The sequence below is a fragment of the Oryctolagus cuniculus genome, chromosome 8, assembly GCF_964237555.1.
Source record: "Oryctolagus cuniculus chromosome 8, mOryCun1.1, whole genome shotgun sequence".
Classification (NCBI taxonomy): domain Eukaryota; kingdom Metazoa; phylum Chordata; class Mammalia; order Lagomorpha; family Leporidae; genus Oryctolagus; species Oryctolagus cuniculus.
Genome location: NC_091439.1, coordinates 58,936,754 through 58,956,098, shown reverse-complemented (window position 1 = coordinate 58,956,098; position 19,345 = coordinate 58,936,754). Strand labels below are relative to the sequence as shown.

General features: G+C 37.2%; 1 protein-coding gene across 5 annotated transcripts in view; it reads right to left on the bottom strand.

The window, feature by feature from the left end:
- TBCK (TBC1 domain containing kinase) overlaps positions 1-19,345 on the bottom strand; it is a 243,249-nt gene that overhangs the window by 134,939 nt on the left and 88,965 nt on the right. For all 5 annotated transcript variants that reach the window (XM_008267520.4, XM_008267519.4, XM_070047778.1 and 2 more), the window contains exons 18-20: positions 17,348-17,398; positions 14,054-14,137; positions 8,377-8,462 (exon numbers count right to left, since the gene is read on the bottom strand). In XM_008267520.4, coding sequence (XP_008265742.2) covers positions 8,377-8,462; positions 14,054-14,137; positions 17,348-17,398 — 221 coding nt within the window. The remainder of the gene's footprint in view (positions 1-8,376; positions 8,463-14,053; positions 14,138-17,347; positions 17,399-19,345) is intronic.

Below are 19,345 nucleotides of genomic sequence, written 5' to 3'. Positions count from 1 at the left end.
ATGACTTTTTAAATAAGAAATTATCAACACATTATTAGATTATATCCAGATGGGGTAACATTCTCTGATTTATAAAGTCTGGGCACTGTATGAAAGGTAAACAAGCTTTATTATAATTATTATAATTTGAGTAATGTTTTGGGTGTCCCCCAAAAGGCCAAGCGTTATTGATCCCTGGAATCTTATGACAATGGACATACGATGGAACATAATCTAATTATGGTGTCTGAAGAAGGCACCATGGGAAGGGATAGGATTGGATTAGGTTGTGACACAGCCACAATGATCCAAGTCTTGGCAGTGTTGGTAGGAGAGAACACAGAGAGGTAGACAAAGATAGTGCTACATCTCTCTTTCTGGCTGGCCTGTGACCTTTCTTTGCACATGCCCACCATCCACTGCTGTTATCAGACACCAGCATAATGTGGCTGCCCCTCAGTGAACCTGGAAACCTTCCTTCATAAGTAACTCCTCTCAGGTATTTGTTACAATGGGATCACTGACTAACACAAGATCTTGGTAAGTCGTTTGTATTCTAGGATGTTAATGGATCCCAGAGCAATAGAAGCTGATGCTAGAGACAACAGAGCAGTTACTAGAAGTCACATCCTAGATGGACTACAAGTTAGCAGGACTTTTATTCAAAATACTGTGCCCTTTACAAATTTTTCTTGTAAGCATACCTTGCTAAAGTCTGAAAAGCTTGTAGTTAATAGTCTCTTCTTTAGATTATAATTTCAATATCTTTAATGTAATAACAATATCATGAAGCCAGAAACAAACAAATATTTCTAGGCAATTCTTTCACATTTTATATTAGTAAAAAATTGGCTACATTTAAATTTAGAAAATGATAGTGATAAGCTTATTTTAAGGAAAGAGAAAATTAATACTATTGCCAGCATCTTTTCAAATCAGAGTTAAACGACAATGATTTTGCCGGCACATCTCTGAATGTATTAGTTTTATCTCTAGCTGTGACAGTAGTTCAAAAGACACAAATAGTTCTGAGATACAGCCTTTATCATTTCTCTTAATGGCCACTTGACAACTTTTCATAATTTTCAAGTTGAATGCTATTCATAGCATTTCAGGAAAACAGTTCCCTTAAGAATAAAGATGCATACTTTACTACTCTCATTTTAAAGTCCTAGTATATTTTCAGAAGCAGAAACATACACCAATACAAAAAAGATAAAAATCACTCTGGCTTCAATTGTGCCAATACACATTACTTACCTATTTATATGTAAATCTCATAACTACCATGACATATATAATCTAAGCATCGCATCAGTGCACAGTATTCCTAACTATTCAAGCTTCAGCATTGCTCCATATTCAGAGTTCTGTGACCCACAGCAAATGGAAAGAAGCCAGAAATCACAATCTCTCTTGCAATGGAAGTCTGCATTTCAATGATGGAAGATTAATGAGGGCTTACTTTGATAGGATTAATTCCTGAGTTGGAGACTGAATTTGGGATCTCATTATCAAAGTACTCACTCTTGCCCTTGATGAATCCTAGCCTGCATTGCTGTTAGAGGCACAGAAAGTTACTTCAACAATTATTTTAAAGATAGAGCAGTATAGAAAATAGTGCAAGGGAAAAAAGGATGTTGTACATAGAAACTGATGAAATGTGGCTATTAATAACTAGAAAATTTTTGCACTTCACACCACAACCACCACTACTCATTATTTATAATCTTTACATTAAACACAAAATCTGTTGCAAAATTAAATTTTAAAATGGTCTCAACATTTTATATTACCCAGACTTGAGAAATAGCCCAATAAGACAAAAAAATTATAAAGATAAAAAAAACTTTCTATTAAAATGTTAACTTTCTCTGTTAAATTTCAAATGTACACTCACTGTGACAGGAAAAAGAATTGTAAGGGGTGGCATTTTGGCACAGGGGGTTAAGCCACAGATTGCAATACTGTTATCCCATATGGGAGTGTAAATTCCAGTCATGGCTGCTCCACTTCCAGTCCAGCTTCCTGATAATGCACCAGGGAAGCTAGCAGAACATGGTCCACATACTTGGGCAGGCCCTTGCCAACCATGTGGAAGATCAGGATAGAATTGCAGGCTCTTGGCTTTAGCCTGGCCCAGCCCTGGGCATTGTGGCCATTTGAGGACTGTACCAGGGAATGAAAGATTTCTTTCTCTCTGTGTGTCTCTTTCTGTCACTTTGCCTTTCAAATAAATGTAATAAGTTAAAAAAAGAAACAAAGAAAGGAAATGATTGTAGACAGGGGAATTCTCTTTCCCCTCATTTCTCTCTTGCTAAGATTCTCTATATTGACAGGACTGTTTCCTAGAGGGTTTTTGAATATATGGATATATATATATATATATATAGACATACATATATACATATACATACATATATATAGACACTTTTCAGATATATATGAGGAAGAATTTTTACTGCCCCATGATTAGAGGATTACTACTGGAAATCAATGTCTTGGGTCAAGAATGCTCAGCATTTGCTATGTGCTAGACATTTCCATCCCACAAGGAATTATCTCCCATCCCACGTGACTTATGATAGTCTCACAAGACTAACCACACTAACTATATAAATCAATGTTACTTTCATAATACTATTGTTGGAGAACTTTTCCCAGGAGTTATATAAAAACACCCCAGTAATTTTTAGGAGTGGGTCTGAATCAAGAAGGAAACTTAAATAGTTTCCATGAAACTATTCTACCAAAATTACTGAATGATGTACTCACACTGTGGAGCAGCACAGTTAAAGAACACCAATGTTCTCTCTATTCAGACCTAATAAGCATTTACATTGTGTTACATTTCCTTTGAAAAATTTTTAACTCAAAATAACATGTTATCAATATAGTACATGCTCTCTTGGTATCAGTCCTTAATTCTAATTCTTTTTAAGTTTATATTTTATACTTTTTATAATATGATAGCCTTAGAAGAAAAGAATAGTTCCTCTTATATCTCTCTCTTTCCAGAGCAACGTGGGGGCATTTAAAAGTTTGAAATTCTTAAGCTTACAGTTCCTCTCCTGCAATGTAATCCATTGCATATGCAGGTACTCTCTGGGCCATTAATACTGTCTTCATGGGATTTGGGAGCAAGGGGAACCAACACAAATATGCTGATGAACATGCTGCTTACTGGACTGTGAAAGATAAAGCCCTTTGTCTGTGACCCAGGAGTCATGTTTTTTTCCAGTGTCCAGGAAACAGTAAACTATCTTAATAGCCTGTAACTAGAGTAAAATCAAATCCCAGGTCAGAAAGAATCCCTGCTTTAATGCCTAAACACAGCATATTTACTTTCTCCTAAAATTAATACAAAAACAATAGAACATTTTTTAACCCACTTTCCATCTACTCTTTTTTTTTTTTTTCAGTAAGATTTATTTATTTATTTGAAAGTTAGAGTGGCAAAGAGAGACAGGGAGAGGCAGAGATCTTTTATCTACTGGTCCTTGAACTAAATAGCCACAACAGCTAAGTCTGGGCCAGGCCAAAGCCAGGAATTCCATCTGGGTCTCACATACTGATGACAAAGACTCATATACTTGGACCATAATTTTTTGCTTTCCCAGGCATTTTAGTTAGGGGGTTGGCTCTAAAGCAGAGTAGCAATGACTCCAATATAGCACTGGAACTCCAATAAGGGATGCCAGTGGCATGGCAAGGCATAGCTTAACCTACTGTGCTACAATGCTGGCTTCTCTAACCTACTCTTATCTTTCATATGATTGTGATCTAAAATTTTACTTCTAACTTCTATCAGCCTTTCTCAAATTGGCTTTATATAAAAGTGTAAATAGTTAATATTTGCTTACTTAGATCTACAAACTTGTAGAATTGGATGCTTGATTATATTTAAAATGGATGGAACAGTGCTTAGTACGTGGTAAGCACTTAGTATATATTCACATTACTGTGTGCTAACAATGTTTTCTGCTCATTCCTGCTTCTTACTTAATGCTCATTAAGAATCTAATATTGTAATGAAAGCTAAGACAGATGATTTTCTCTTCTATACCTCCTTTATTTTTATTTATTTATTTGAGAGTCCGAGTTACAGATGGAGGGAAAGACCGATCTTTTATCTGCTAGGTTACTCCCCAGATGGCAAAATGGCTAGGGTTGGACCAGGCTGAGGCCAGGAGTGAGAAGCTTCATTCAGGTCTCCCAAATGGGTAGCAGGGGCCCAAACAAATGGCCCATCTTCTGCTGCTTTTCCCAGGCCATCAGCAAGGAGCCGGATCAGAAGTGAAGCACCTGGGACACAAACCAGTGCCCATATGGGATGCTGATGTCCCAGGTGGCTGATTAACCCACTGTGCCACAATGCTGGCCCCTGTGCTTCCTTTCTTTATGCCATTTGTGTTCATGAATATAACTAAGAATCTTTATCAGACTGTGTAATTCCATACACAGTTATCCACATAAATGTTTTCAATCTAGAACACTGAACCAATCAATGTAGCTTTGTGTTCAGTTTTGAGTACATCTTAACTATGTATTTTCAAGGAAATTTTAAAAAAGTAATTACATGTTTTATTAGCCTGTATCTTAGTTATTAATGTTTTTATGCCTCAAAAATCTAACATTATTACCAATTTCACAATCAATTCCTTAGTAAATTTCTCAGCTTTAGCCATATAATTTAATCTAGTATTGTATTACACTGTACTCACATGTTGGGACACATAAAATTGAATACTTAATATAATAACAAGTATACTAGGTAATTTTTAACAAGGTTTATTTTTAATAATCATAGGGTTTTTGTTGTTATTGTCTATTTGTTTTGGATCCAGTACATGTTCTTTTTAGAGACCTCACTGAATGAAACATGTACTTAAATGAAAGGTGTTTCTCCATAGGCCTAGAAGTGAATGGCACTGAAAATGTTAGGGAGGATGACTTTACGACTGATGATTACATCTCAGAAAATTGTATGCAATACAAAGCGCTATGAAATACTTCTAGGAGAAAGTAGAGCTATGTTTGAGTCTCTCTTCCCTAATGCAAAATGTACTACATGGGAGACAAACAGTTGATTCCAAATGATGTTAAGTGAAATTTTAGTTCTATGACTTGTTAGCTTTGTTATCATACCAAATACTACACTTTTAACAATAAATGCTGTGGCCGGTGCCGCGGCTCACTAGGCTAATCCTCCACCTAGAGGCGCCAGCACACCGGGTTCTAGTCCCGGTCGGGGCGCTGGATTCTGTCCTGGTTGCCCCTCTTCCAGGCCAGCTCTCTGCTGTGGCCCGGCAGTGCAGTGGAGGATGGCCCAAGTGCTTGGGCCCTGCAGCCCATGGGAGACCAGGATAAGTATCTGGCTCCTGCCTTCGGATCAGTGTGGTGCGCCGGCCGCAGCATGCCAGCCACAGCGGCCATTGGAGGGTGAACCAATGGCAAAGGAAGACCTTTCCCTCTGTCTCTCTCTCTCACTGTCCACTCTGCCTGTCAAAAAAAAAAACAAAAACAAAAACAAAAACAAAAAAAAAACAAAAATAAATGCTGCACACATCTCATGCAAACACCTTACAGATTTAATAATCAAATGAAATAATGCCTAAGAAAATTATTTTTAAACTTTAAAGAACTCTGCAATTATTTACACTATGCATATTATTGTGAACATTTTAAAATGCATTAATATAACAGTATCTGCTATAAGTCTTTCACAGGAAACATATGATTAGGAAATGAAGAAGTTTAAGACGGAATAAGCAGTTCTCTATCCCAAAAAGTACTTTTTGCTTGTTTTTTGTTATACAAAAACCTATGATAATGTATTCCAAGAGCATTTTTTTAAGTTTTAAAAATAAGTTCTTATTGGTTTTTTAGAATCATTTATCTAAGCATTTTTCAAATTAACATTTAAAATAATCAACTTATGGGATATAGACATTTAAACATACACGATGGAATGTAACATGTAGAAATCATAGTTGTTTTGGGGCAGGCCTTTGCATAGCAATTAAGACATTACTTAGGATGTCTGCAACCCATTCTGGGAGTGTCTGGATTCGCATTCCAGCCACATTCCCAATCCCACGTTCCTGTTAATATGCATCCTGGGAGGCAGCAGGTGATGGCTCAAGTACTTGGGTCCCTGCCACCCACACAGGAGACCCTCACTGAGTCCCTGGTTGAGTGCTTATCTCCTGGTTTTGACCTGGCCCAGCACCACTTTTAATGGGTATTTGGGGTATTTGGGAGTGAACCAGTAGATGGGAAATCTTTACCTCTATGTATGTCTTTTGCACAAATACACACTCTCTCTCTTCTGTCTCTGTCCCTTTCAAACAAATAAATAATTTTAAAAATCTGTTTTATATAATTTGTTTCAGTTGTACACAGATATACATGTCAGTACTTGTAATTCTGTTTGTCCTGGGTGTCAATATAATATGCAATTTTTCCCTTTGCACTGCAAGAAAAGTTTTAAATACACTGCTCTATAGTGTTTCATTGAACATTATTATGCAATTTATGCTTATGCATTGCAAAAAAACTTTTAAAACACTGCTTTCTACTGAACATTGTTATAAAGTATGGTTTTAAAAACTTCATATCATAAAAATAGTAACATGTTCAATGATAAAAATGGGAAAACTGTACTTAAGTACTGCCCCCCACCCCCACCCTACCCTGTACACGAATCCACTCACAATGCCTTCAACCCAAGATAATCATGATTAATATTCTGGAGTACATCCTTTCAACTTTTTCCATAATTACATACATACACACTTCATTTTATGAAAATGAAGTAAGATCAGGACTGGCATTGTGACATGGTAGGTAAAGCTGCCACCTGCAATGCTGGCATTCCATGCGGGTGCCACTTAGTGTACTGGCAGCTCCACTTCTGATCCAGCATCCTGCTAATTTGCCTGGGAAGGCAGTGGAGGATGGCCAAGTACTTGGACCCCTGCACCCACGTGGGAGACCTGATGGAAGCAACCTCCTTTGGTCTGACCCACTGGCCATTGTGGCCATTTGTGAAGTGAACCATTGAATCAAAGATCTCTCTTTCTCTATGTCTCTCTCTTTCTCTGTAATCTTTTAAATAAATAAATCTTATAAAATAAAATAAGATAATATCATAATACTGTTTCATAAATTTCTTTTCCTACTTTAACTATATATAACATAAAATTTTTATCCTTAAATCAATAATTTCTGAATAAAGACCTTCCTAAAGAATATAATTGCTTGAGGGCTAATATTATCTCTTCAATTTAACTACTGAATGGGTAATACATTTATTGGGCTAAATAATTCAAAATATAACAAGTAAAAAGTTTCCATTACTTTGTCTATTATTTTTTTTAAAGATTTATCTATTTATTTGAAAGTCAGAATTACATAGAGAGAGGAGAGGCAGAGAGAGAGGTCTTCCATCTGATGATTCACTCCCCAATGGCCGCAATGCCCGGAGAAGCACTGATCCAAAGCCAGGAGCCAGGAGCCTCCTCCGGGTCTCCCACAAGGGTGTAGGGGCCCAAGGACTTGGGCCATCTCTTACTGCTGTCCCAGGCCATAACAGGGAGCTGGATCAGAAATGGAGCAGCTGGGACTTGAACTGGCGTCCAAATGAGATGTCGGCTCCACAGGCGGCAGCTTCACCTGCTATGCCACAGCACTGGTCCCTCATTAACATTTCTATCAATTCCAATTCCCTCCCTATATATGAAACCTGTTATTATTTTTTCACTTTGTTATTTTTAATTGATAAAATATAATCACATGTATTTATGGGATACAATCTAATGCTTCACAAACCACAAACGAGTAACAGAGTAACAGACTAAGCCTTGTCCTTGCTAATCGTTGAGGAGAAACTCTGACTTTTATCTTGAAAAGACTAAGCCATGTCCCTGCTAATTTTTGAGAGGAAACTCTGACTTTTATCCTGATACGGACATCAGAGAAACTAATGAAATAAGCCTAAATTTGGCAAAGCTTCCAAAGTAATGTGTTACGCAAAATGAAGCAACTTTGACTTATGTGTAAATTTCCTATTTCTTCAAAATCAGGCCCATCAAAGATTCCAAATGAAAACCCTTGACAGCACAGGTTAATATAAAACTCTTACTTCTGGTTTTTTTTTTTTTTTTTTAATATGACTTGGCAGTATCAACCATGCTAAGAAAATAAAAATATTTTCCCATTGTTTTTGAGGCTATGGAAGGTAACCATACAAACTTTATAGGAGAAGGTTGTAATTACTAGCAGTAACTTATTCAGATACAGATATCTTTTGAAAAAGCTTTTAAAAATACACTCTTTTGTGAGGCCAATTTCTGCTTTACTTTTTAATTTCATGTTCTATTAAGGTATACTTACATCAGGAATGAAGCCAATCTCATTGAGATGATTACTTAGCTCTGGATCATGGAATGCAATCATCTGAGAAAACACAGTCAAATACTCTGAAATGACAATAGGGTTTAAGATAATCATCATTTTTACAAAGTCATTAAATTCAAATAAATTATAATTTAATTTACATTCTGAATGAGATTTAATTTTTGTATAAAAAGATATTTTAATGAATAATTTTCTACTTTGTTACTAATCACTGAGAATTATTAAATATATTTTTTAAAAACAGCTATGCCATAATTCATTTTCTGCCTTTAGGGCTACCAATTTATTTCTTGAGTCACAAATTATACACATGGTGAACACCATCCTCCTATTAAATATGAAAAATGTTTTCTCTAGTATAATATTAAATCTGTTCTAAATTTATTGAATGTTCAGAAAGTGTAACAGGCCCTTAAATAAAGAACAACATTTATATGGATTCACAAATAGAAAAATTATGTCTCAAATAATTTTATTTGTTTATATATATTTGTTTTTTATATATGGGCTATAGGCATCTGTTCTAGTTCTAATTTATTTCCATCTAGGTATCTTCATTTGGAATAGTTAGAAGAATTAACATCATGCTAATCAGAAAGGAGGCATGCAATGGGCAATTAAAATGTCTTGTTGATTTTAATCCTGTTTTCTTTCATAGAATTCACCTGAAATATGAGGAATATGTTCTCATTTTTTCCCATTATTTCATCAAGCTACTATTTTTGCCTAATTAGTAATTATGCACTAATCTAAACAAAATCGTATTAAGAATCTACTCGGCCGGCGCCGCGGCTCACTAGGCTAATCCTCCGCCTAGCGGCGCCGGCACACCGGGTTCTAGTCCCGGTCGGGGCGCCGGATTCTGTCCCGGTTGCTCCTCTTCCAGGCCAGCCTTCTGCTGTGGCCAGGGAGTGCAGTGGAGGATGGCCCAAGTGCTTGGGCCCTGCACCCCATGGGAGACCAGGAAAAGCACCTGGCTCCTGGTTCCTGCCATCGGATCAGCGTGGTGCGCCGGCCGCGGTGTGCTGGCCGCAGCGCGCCGGCCGCAGCGGCCATTCGAGGGTGAACCAACGGCAAAGGAAGACCTTTCTCTCTGTCTCTCTCTCTCACTGTCCACTTTGCCTGTCCAAAAAAAAAAAAAAAAAAAGAATCTACTCAAGGCCAAGTAACTATTTTTACTCATTAAAAAACACAAAATTAATGGGGTGGGCATTTGATATAGTGATTAATACACTGGTTGGGGCACCCAATATTGGAATATCTAGATTCAAGTTCTGGTTCCCTCCCTAATTCCAGTTTCCTGCTAATGTGCCTGAAAGCAGCAGGTAATATCTCAAGAAGTTGGGTTCCTGCCACCCATTTAGAAGACCTGCACTGAATTCTTGGCTCCTGGCTTCAGCCTTGTCCTACTCCAGCACTTGTGGGCATTGAGAGAATGAACCAGTGGATAAGAATTCTCTCTGCTGTGTCTCTGCCTCTAAAAAAATTAATAAAAATTTAAAAACAACAACAGCTGGAGCTGTGTAGATCCAAAGCCAGGAGCCAGGAACTTCTTCCAGGTCCCCCATGTGGGTGCAGGGGCCCAAGGACTTTGGCCATTTTCTACTACTTTCCTAGGTCATAGCACAAAGCTGAATTGGAAGTGGAGCAGCCAAGACTGGAACCAGCATCCATATGGGATGCCAGCAGCCATAAGGGATGCCAGCACCGCAGGTGGCGGCTTTACTCGCTATGCCACAGCCCCAGCCTCAGGAAGAATTTATAACTGCTTTACAAGTAATAAACTGAAGTGAATACCCAGGACATACCTGAAGGCCTGGGGAACTTTTGGGTTTTTTTCTTTAACTCTTTTATCTCTTTTCAATTAGTGATAGTATGTTTATAGTCTCTAATTACCCAGAAGCCACATATATGTAACATCAACAAGATGCATTCAACTATATGTTAATATATAGTTGTTAACTATTAAAAAACACAACGTTACCTTGAAGTGTAAAGCTTAAAACATAATAAAACAAGCCGGCGCCGTGGCTCATTAGGCTAATCCTCTGCCTTGCGGCGCCGGCACACCGGGTTCTAGTCCTGGTCGGGGCGCCGGATTCTGTCCCGGTTGCCCCCTTTCCAGGCCAGCTCTCTGCTGTGGCCCGGGAGTGCAGTGGAGGATGGCCCAAGTGCTTGGGCCCTGCACCCCATGGGAGACCAGGATAAGTACCTGGCTCCTGCCATCGGATCAGCGCGGTGCGCCGACCGCAGCGCGCAGGCCACGGCGGCCATTGGAGGGTGAACCAATGGCAAAGGAAGACCTTTCTCTCTGTCTCTCTCACTGTCCACTCTGCCTGTCAAAAAACAAACAAACAAACAAAAAAAAACCAAACATAATAAAACAAAGAGGAAGAAGGCAACAACAAAGAAGGAAAGCAGTAAAATGAGAGCTGAATATTTCTAATTCCAAGCTTCAAAATAAATATTTTGAAGAAATAGAAACAATTGATCTTCAACACAACAATAACCATTGTGCTGTTTCAGTTTGTTAGCTTTCCATCCCTCTACTTTCACCACTTGTTCCAGATTTCACTACTGGCTACTCAGTGTACCTTTTTTCTTTTTAACCACAGTCCTCTTCCTAGTTCTGTATCCTAAGAATGTCTTTCTCCCTTACACCAAGAAAATTCCTTTTCAAACTTCAAATTTCAAGTATCTCTTTTATGAAATCTTTCCAGACATGTTGTCTTTTCTGTTTGCCACCAAACCAATCCAAACCAACCCCTCCACTTCTTGTTCTGTGCTATTACATTAGTATATATACTAGTATCAGTAGCTTATAATTAGTTACTTTCACATGTATCTCCTATATCCTGCTCGGAGATCCCTTGGAAAATGAATATTCTTTATCTTAGAACCTCAATTCATGAAAGCAGTACTTGATACAGTGGTAATGAGATTACTTATTGAATGACTGAATTGAAACTTTTAAAAATTTATTTATTTATTTGAAAGGCAGAGTGACAGAGGAAGAGGAAGAGGGTAGAGACAGATGGAAAGAGAGAGTGATATAAGGATATAAGGGGAGGGGGAGAGAGAGAGAGAGGAGAAATATGAGTTTTCTATCCACTAGTTTACTTCTGAGATGGCCACAACAGCTGGAGCTGGACCAGGCAAAAGCAGGAGCCAAGAACTCCATCCAGGTCTCCCACATGGGTGGCAGGGGCCCTGATCTTAGGCCATCATCTGCTGCTTTCCCAGGTGCATTAGCAGGGAGCTGGATTGGAAGCTTAGAAGATTTGGACCAGCACTCTATCATTGAGTGGCAGCTTAATCTGCTGCACCTTGCAAAGGCAGCCCCAACATTTTTTCTTATATAACATATATGATCAAAATAAAAATTGAATAAATGAATTAAAACACCAAATCTGTGGATTCTTAGGAAAATATACATTTAACTTTTTAAAGTATGATACTAGGGGCTGGTGCTATGGCATAGCGGGTAAAGCTACCACCTGCGGTGCCAGCATCTCATATGGGCACCAGTTCGAGTCCTGGCTATTCTACTTCCAGTCCAGTTCTCTGCTGTGGCCTGGGAAAACAGTGGAGGATGGCCCAAGTCCTTGGGCCCCTGCACCCACGTGGGAGACTGGAGGAAGCTCCTGGCTCCTGGCTTCGGATTGGTGCAGCTCCGGCCATTGTGGTCAATTGGAGAATAAAGCAGTAGATGGAAGACCTCTCTCTCTCTCTCTTTGCCTCTCCTCACTCGGTGTAACTTTCTGTCTTTCAAATAAATAAATAAATCTTAAAAAAATAAATAAAAAATCAATTTAAAAAGTATAATACTAAAGAATATTTATTGTGGATTAAAAAAGTTTCAAAATTATTCACCAATTTAAGATTTCAGTCATGAACTTTAGAAACTATAACTATGAAAATTAATAATACTTAAAGAAACAAGCATCACATAATTGTTAAGATACACTGAAACATTATTTCGATTTCTAGCACTTATTTACATCGTAGACAAAGACATATGAATGGACATAATTTAAGTTATTTGTAAACACAATTATTTATTTATTTATTTTTATTTGACAGAGTTAGACAGTGAGAGAGACAGAGAGAAAGGTATAAACACAATTTTAAAAGGTTTAATTCTTTTTCTTAATACTCCAATGCATCAAGCTGAAAGTAATAATTTTTTTTTTATCCTGGGTAAATTATCCATGCTGTTTTCATGTCATACTTTTAGCCTTTGTGTGTTTTTAATTTACATTTCCCTTTCTGTTTCCTTTCTAATAATTTGAAATAGATATGCCCAATTACCTGCACTTTGCTGCAGTGTGGTCTTGCATAAAGTTGGGGTTCGTTTGAAAATGTTTTTAGAAAGCACAGCTTCTTGCTTTAACTTTTTATTGTTAGGGAGGAGTATAGGAAGGATTTACTTTTAGATTGTAGCTTAATTTAGTACAGCCATCCAACTTCAGAGTATTTATAAAAGAATGTCCTGTAAAAACGTGTTAAAGATCTCTTCTTCCTCCTTTACACAATACACTTCTTAAAAGTGGGTCTAAAGGCTTTCTTAGATACATTCTATTACGTTGGTTAGTAGTTGAAATTTCACTTAGAATTTTTGAGTATAACATATCACCTCTGTTTTTCCTTAACTATTCAATTTGAACAAACTATATCAAACCCTAATATATAAATATAAATAAAACACAGCATCAGCTTCAAGTTATTTCACAATTAGAAGAATAAAAAAATTCTAAATCTAAATTCTAAATGATAGCTGTCATAAAATGGTCAATGAAAGACTTTATGAAAAGCTTTGTACTCTGTTCTAAAAACATACAAAATTACAAGAAAATTCCCTGACCTTAAAACATCAAGAATTTTGCTGAAAAGAGAAAATGCAAAAAATAATGCCACAAAAATCATATCAGCAAAAAACATAGTATTAATAGTAACAGCATTAATAAATAAATAGTAACATTTATTGAATATTTCCATTGCCTGGCATTTAGAATTTTATGTTTTAACCTTAATAGCATTTTATTTTAGATAAAAGGAAAATGATATCAGAGAACATAGTTGCCCAAGATTACAAAATAAATAATAAAACAAATTTGCAGTGTTTGATTCAGAAGCCTACTACTTCAAAGAAGTAATTCAGAAAATTATATTAGAAGTTTGAATATGGCAGAAGTCACCTTGAATGCTCAAATGGGTCACACTATGACCAGGACCCTGAGGAGGAGGTATGTTTCTTGGATGTTCAACATAGGGAATGAAATGAAAGAGAGGGTTTTTAATAGTCTAATTATACAAGTAAACAATGTTTAAACTTTTGACCAACTCACAATAGGCTTCCTCCAGGGTAAAGCATTCTGTGTGCACTTGTGACAGAGACAAATAGCAGTTTCCTATTTTTTTTAAACTAGCAAAAATGCATTCACAAAGAGTTGAGATCAGCTATTGGATAATTAGAAAACTACTATAATTCTTTGTGGACTTAAGACTAAACTTTCTGATCACTCTTCATGGATTTTAGTGATGGGCCATTAATATATTTTATTGGGTTAAAAATCATCAATTTAATTGACTATTGATTACTTTTGACATAATTCCTGTCTATGTAAAAAGACAAGGAAAGACATTTGCTTACCTTGGATTACATGAGAGTTGTCTTTCAAGAAGAAGTTATACAGGTATTTGGGAATAAAAGCAGACATACATGCATAAGCCAAGGCTAAGAAAGAGGAAGGCAAAATCATAAAGAATTAGTTAACAAGGTGACTAACCAGCATCATTCTCTAACTTTGCATACATTCCTGAAGGTTACTTGTGAATTAAAGTGATGGTAATAAGTTATAAAAATACAAAACTAGTGGAGAAAGGCCCTTGGTGCCTTCAAAGAGAAAATACCTTGAACAACAAAAGATAAAAGAGATAATGATCCTCTTTGAAAACTTCCAACAAAGAAGTGATAACCTCTTGAAGTGATGGACATGCCAATTAACCTGGTCTGATCATTAAAGCTCATATGCATGCATGGAAATGACCCACTGTAGCTCATAAATATGTACAGTTAATATGTGTTGATTTAAAATAAAGTATGTATTTTTAAAAGACAATGATCCTAGTACTTCAATTTCATATTACTGTGGCAATCATTATCCTGCAATAAAACCTTCATTACCTGAACTTTGTATATTTTTAAAATTTCTGAACATGATCACTATACCAAACGAGCTATAAAAACCTTGCAATCCTTAATTACTGCTCATATAAACAAAGGTTGGAAAACTTTGGATTTCAAACTACTTGTTATAACCTGTTTTTCAAACACAGATCCATTATTATTCTTGGATCAAGAGTAGTAATGGGGGGCTGGCGCCATCGCTCACTAGGTTAATCCTCCACCTGCAGTGCCGGCATCCCATATGGGCGCTGGGTTCTAGTCCCAGTTGCTCCTCTTCCAGTCCAGCTCTCTGCTGTGGCTCGGGAGGACAGTGGAGGATGGCCCAAGTGCTTGGGCGCCTGCACCCGTATGGGAGACCAGGAGGAAGCACCTGGCTCCTGGCTTCAGATCAGCGCAGCGCCAGCTGTAGCGGCCATTTGGGGAGTGAACCAACGGAAGGAAGATCTTTCTCTCTGTCTCTCTATAACTCTACTTGTAAAAAAAAAAAAAAAAAGAGTAGTGATGAAGGGTTGGTGTTGTGGCACAGCAGATTAAATCCCAGTCTGCAACGCCAGCATACCATATGGACACTGGTTCAAGTCCCAGCTGCACCACTTCCTCCCTGCTAATGTGCATAGGAAAACATCAAAGATCGCCCAAGTCCTTGGGCCCCTGCATCCATGTGGGGGGCCTGGCTTAGGATAGGCTCAGCTCTGGCTGATGTGCCCATTTGGGGAGTGAACAGTGGATGAAATACCTCTCCTCTCTCTGTCTCTACTTCTCTGTAACTCTTTCAAATAAATAAAATAAATCTTATATTAAAAAAAGTGGTGATGATTGCTTATGCCTAACAGCAAAGCAAAAACTTGTCTAGACTATCATACGAGGACATCAGAGAATACTTCATTTTTTAAAACCAAATAGAGAGATTTCATTTATTTGAGATCATGCTATCTCAACTCAATTTCAGAAAGCTATACAAATTGTGACTTGATATAGCATCTGAAAAGATAAACTCTACCTCTCTCTCTCTCTCTCTGTAACTCTGGCTTTCAAATAAATAAATACATCTTTAAAAAAAGGGGGGGGGGGTGCTGGCGCTGTGGCGTGGTGGGTAAAGCTGCAGCCTGCAGTGCCAGCATCCCATATGGGCAACGGTTCTAGTCCTGGCTGCTCCACTTCCAATCCAGTTCTCTGCTGTGGCCTGGGAAAGCCTTGGAAGATGGCCCAAGTCCTTGGGCCTCTGCACTTGCATGGGAGACCCAGAAGCAGCTCCTGGCTCCTGATTTCGGATCGACGCAGTTCCGGTCGTTGCGGCCAGTTTGGGAGTGAACCATCAAATGGAAGACCTCTCGCTCTCTCTCTCTGCCTCTCCTCTCTCTCTGTGTAACTCTGACTTTCAAATAAATAAATACATCTTTTAAAAAAAAGTAAAGAAAAGATAAAGATGTTGAGGTTAGGTATCTAGACATTCATGCTTGTATATAGTAACACATCTCTCTACATGTGATATAATCAGGAATTTGGGATTTGGGTCCATCGATTTTATTTTATTTTATTTATTTATTTAACTTTTTTGACAGGCAGAGTGGAAAGTGAAAGAGAGAGACAGAGAGAAAGGTCTTCCTTTTTTCCGTTGGTTCACCCCTCAATGGCTGCTGCGGCCAGCGCACTGCGCTGATACGAAGCCAGAAGCCAGGTGCTTCTCCTGGTCTCCCATGTGGGTGCAGGGCCCAAGCACTTGGGCCACCCTCCACTGCACTCCCGGGCCACAGCAGAAAGCTGGGGTCCATTGATTTTAACAAATACTGAAAAGCCTAGTATAAAAAAAAGTATTAGAAATGGGACAGAAAATAATCTATCATTTTTTTTAAAAAATGCTATCAGAAAAAGGGATTAAAACATTACTATATGAATAACTAGAATGCATGATAGAAATAAGATAAATTTCCTGAAATACAAATTTCAGTGTAAGTTCAGGGAAAAGAATGAAAAACTTTTCATTATAGAGAAAGTAGACTTTAGGGATATAAAGTTAGAGGGAAACACAGCCAACACTGAGTTCTCTACAACTTCTTTAGAAAGTAAAGAGGGGCAGGCATTGTGGCACAGTGGGCTAAACTGTCTCTGATGCCAACAACCCATTTCAGAGCTCTTGTTCCAGTACTGGTTGCTCCACATCCAATCCAGCTCCCTCATCTACATCTATTTCAGCTCCTTGCTAATATGCCTGGGAAAGCAGCAAAAAAGTGTCCAGGTGCTTGGGCCCTTGCCATCCACATGTGAGATCAGGGTGGAGTTACAGGCTCCTGGTTTTGGCTTGGCCCAGTCTGTGCCATTTAGGGGAGTAAACCATTAGATGCAAGACCTCTCTCTCTCTCTCTCTTTCTCTCTCTGCCTCTGTCTCTATCTCTCCCTCTCTTCCTGTAACTCTGCCTTTCAGATGAAGAAATAAATTCAAAAGAAAAATGTATACTTAGACTAAAATTAACCTCTAGAGAAGTAAAATGGTCACCATAGTAGATAAATGCATTTGGGAAACTCAGTCCAGACCCCACTAATTATCTAGTCAAAGCCTGATCACATTTGAAATTCTCCAATGAAAAAAAAGAATATCCTTCACATCTTCTAAAATATGTCAAACAGATTATTTTACAAAAATTTATACAGTATCAACAAGGCGAGAGCAACAACCTTAAAATGATAACAAAAAATTTTGTTTGAATCCAACATTTTAGGGTAACATGTACAATGATTATTCAAATAAAACAGACTTACCCTCATTATTGAAATTTAGATACAGGAATGGAGCACAAAGTGAGTCAAGACCTGATGCAGAAGGGTTGAGAAAAAGGGGTCAAATGAATATAATCTAGTAGAACCAAACATATTATTGTCCTATTCACTTCTCTGCATTAATTCTAAACGGATTTATAGACTATGTGTTTTATCCACCCAGAAATGTGCAAAGTTTATAGAAAATGAAATGAAAAGATTATTTTGGTGCAAAAAAAATTGAAACCTTTCCATAATAAACATTTTCCGTGAACTCTTTGGAGACTCCTCATGTTACTTCTTGAGTTATTGCTGGAGTAAATTATATTGTCTGTTAATACTAAGTGTCTGATAAAAATCAGTTATTATCAATATTATTATGATTTGAAGAGAGAAATATTTTAATGGGAAAATGGTAATATGTTAGAAGGCTTAGAATATGGTCCCATCTCTGGCCCTGTTCGAAATTGTTAATTAGTTACCTTCAAGCACATTTTCTCATCTAAGACATGGAGATTTGCTTTATATGTTTTTTTTCTCCCTTTGGGATTATGAAACAATATTTTTGAAAATTGTTCACTGCACTGATATAAAAATATATTGTATATATTTTATGGATAATAATTTTGTTCATATGTTCTTATGCTCAAAGAATGCACATGAGTCTCTTTATAGCTGCTAGGAAGATTCACAATACCTCATAAATGGACAGAACTAGAAAAAAAAATTAGTTTCACTTTAACTATGGCCAAAGATGGAGAACTGAGATACAAATAACTGCTTGGGGGCCAGCGCTATGGCATAGTGAGTTAAGCCACTGCCTGCAGTGCTGGAAATCCATATGGGTGCTGGTTCAAGTCTTGGCTGCTCCTTTTCTGATCCAGCTCTGTGCTATGACCTGGGAAAGTAGTACAAGATGGCCCAAGTCCTTGGGCCCCTGCTCCCATGTGGGAGACCCGGAAGAAGCTCCTGCCTTCTGGCTTCAGGTCAGCCCTGCTCCAGCTGTTGCAGCCATTTGGGGAGTGAACCAGCAGATTGAATACTTCTCTCTCTCTCTCTTTCTCTCTCTCTGCCTCTTCCTCTCTATAACTCTTTCAAATAAATAAATAAATTTAAAAACAAATAGCTGCTTATAACAACACATTTAGACATAGAGATGGGTGGAATGGGCTTCATATTATTGAAATTTTCAATGATCATAAAAATAATAATGGCAAAAGCTAAAAATCAACAATCTAGGTACTGATGATAACTGAGAGAAAAAATGTACAATTAATAAGCAGTTTAGGGTGATATCCTCTGCTTTAACTTGTAACAATAACATTAAGCATAAACTATAATCACTAAATAATGGGAATATTGATTAGTCCAAAATTACTTATGGTATAAAATTACTTTATTATTTGAATAGTCATTACTTAGAGGCCAAGAAGAGTGAGAGTGAGCGTTAGAGAGAACTTTGATAATGTGCACCAACACACAGTTAGAAAAGAGGAGTAAGTTCTAGCATTCTATAGATTGATCACATGATTATAATCTACAAAATTCATTATATACTTTATAAAGAACTGGAAGAGGGGAATCAATAGGCTCCAAACACAAAAAAATAAGTGTTTAAGGAAATGAAAATGCCAATTAATAGGATTCAATCATCAGACATTGTATATATGTATCACATTATCACATTGTATCCCATGAATATGTGCAATATCAAAATATTTTAAAAAGAGGGACTGCACAAAATTATTTTATTATTTGCATAAGCATTAATAAATGAATCTATAAACATTATAACAGCAATAAATATTCTTTCAGCCTTCCTAATAAATGTGATGGCAAACTTTTATTTTAGATATCATTTATTTGATGTCTATGAGGCATTTAGACAGGTATTTTCCAAAGCTCTCACATAAATCTCTCAACAAATGAATCAGAGTTTTAGTGTTGACTTTTCTCAAAGCCAAGGACGCTTTGAAATTTTGTTAAAATTTTAAAATTGTC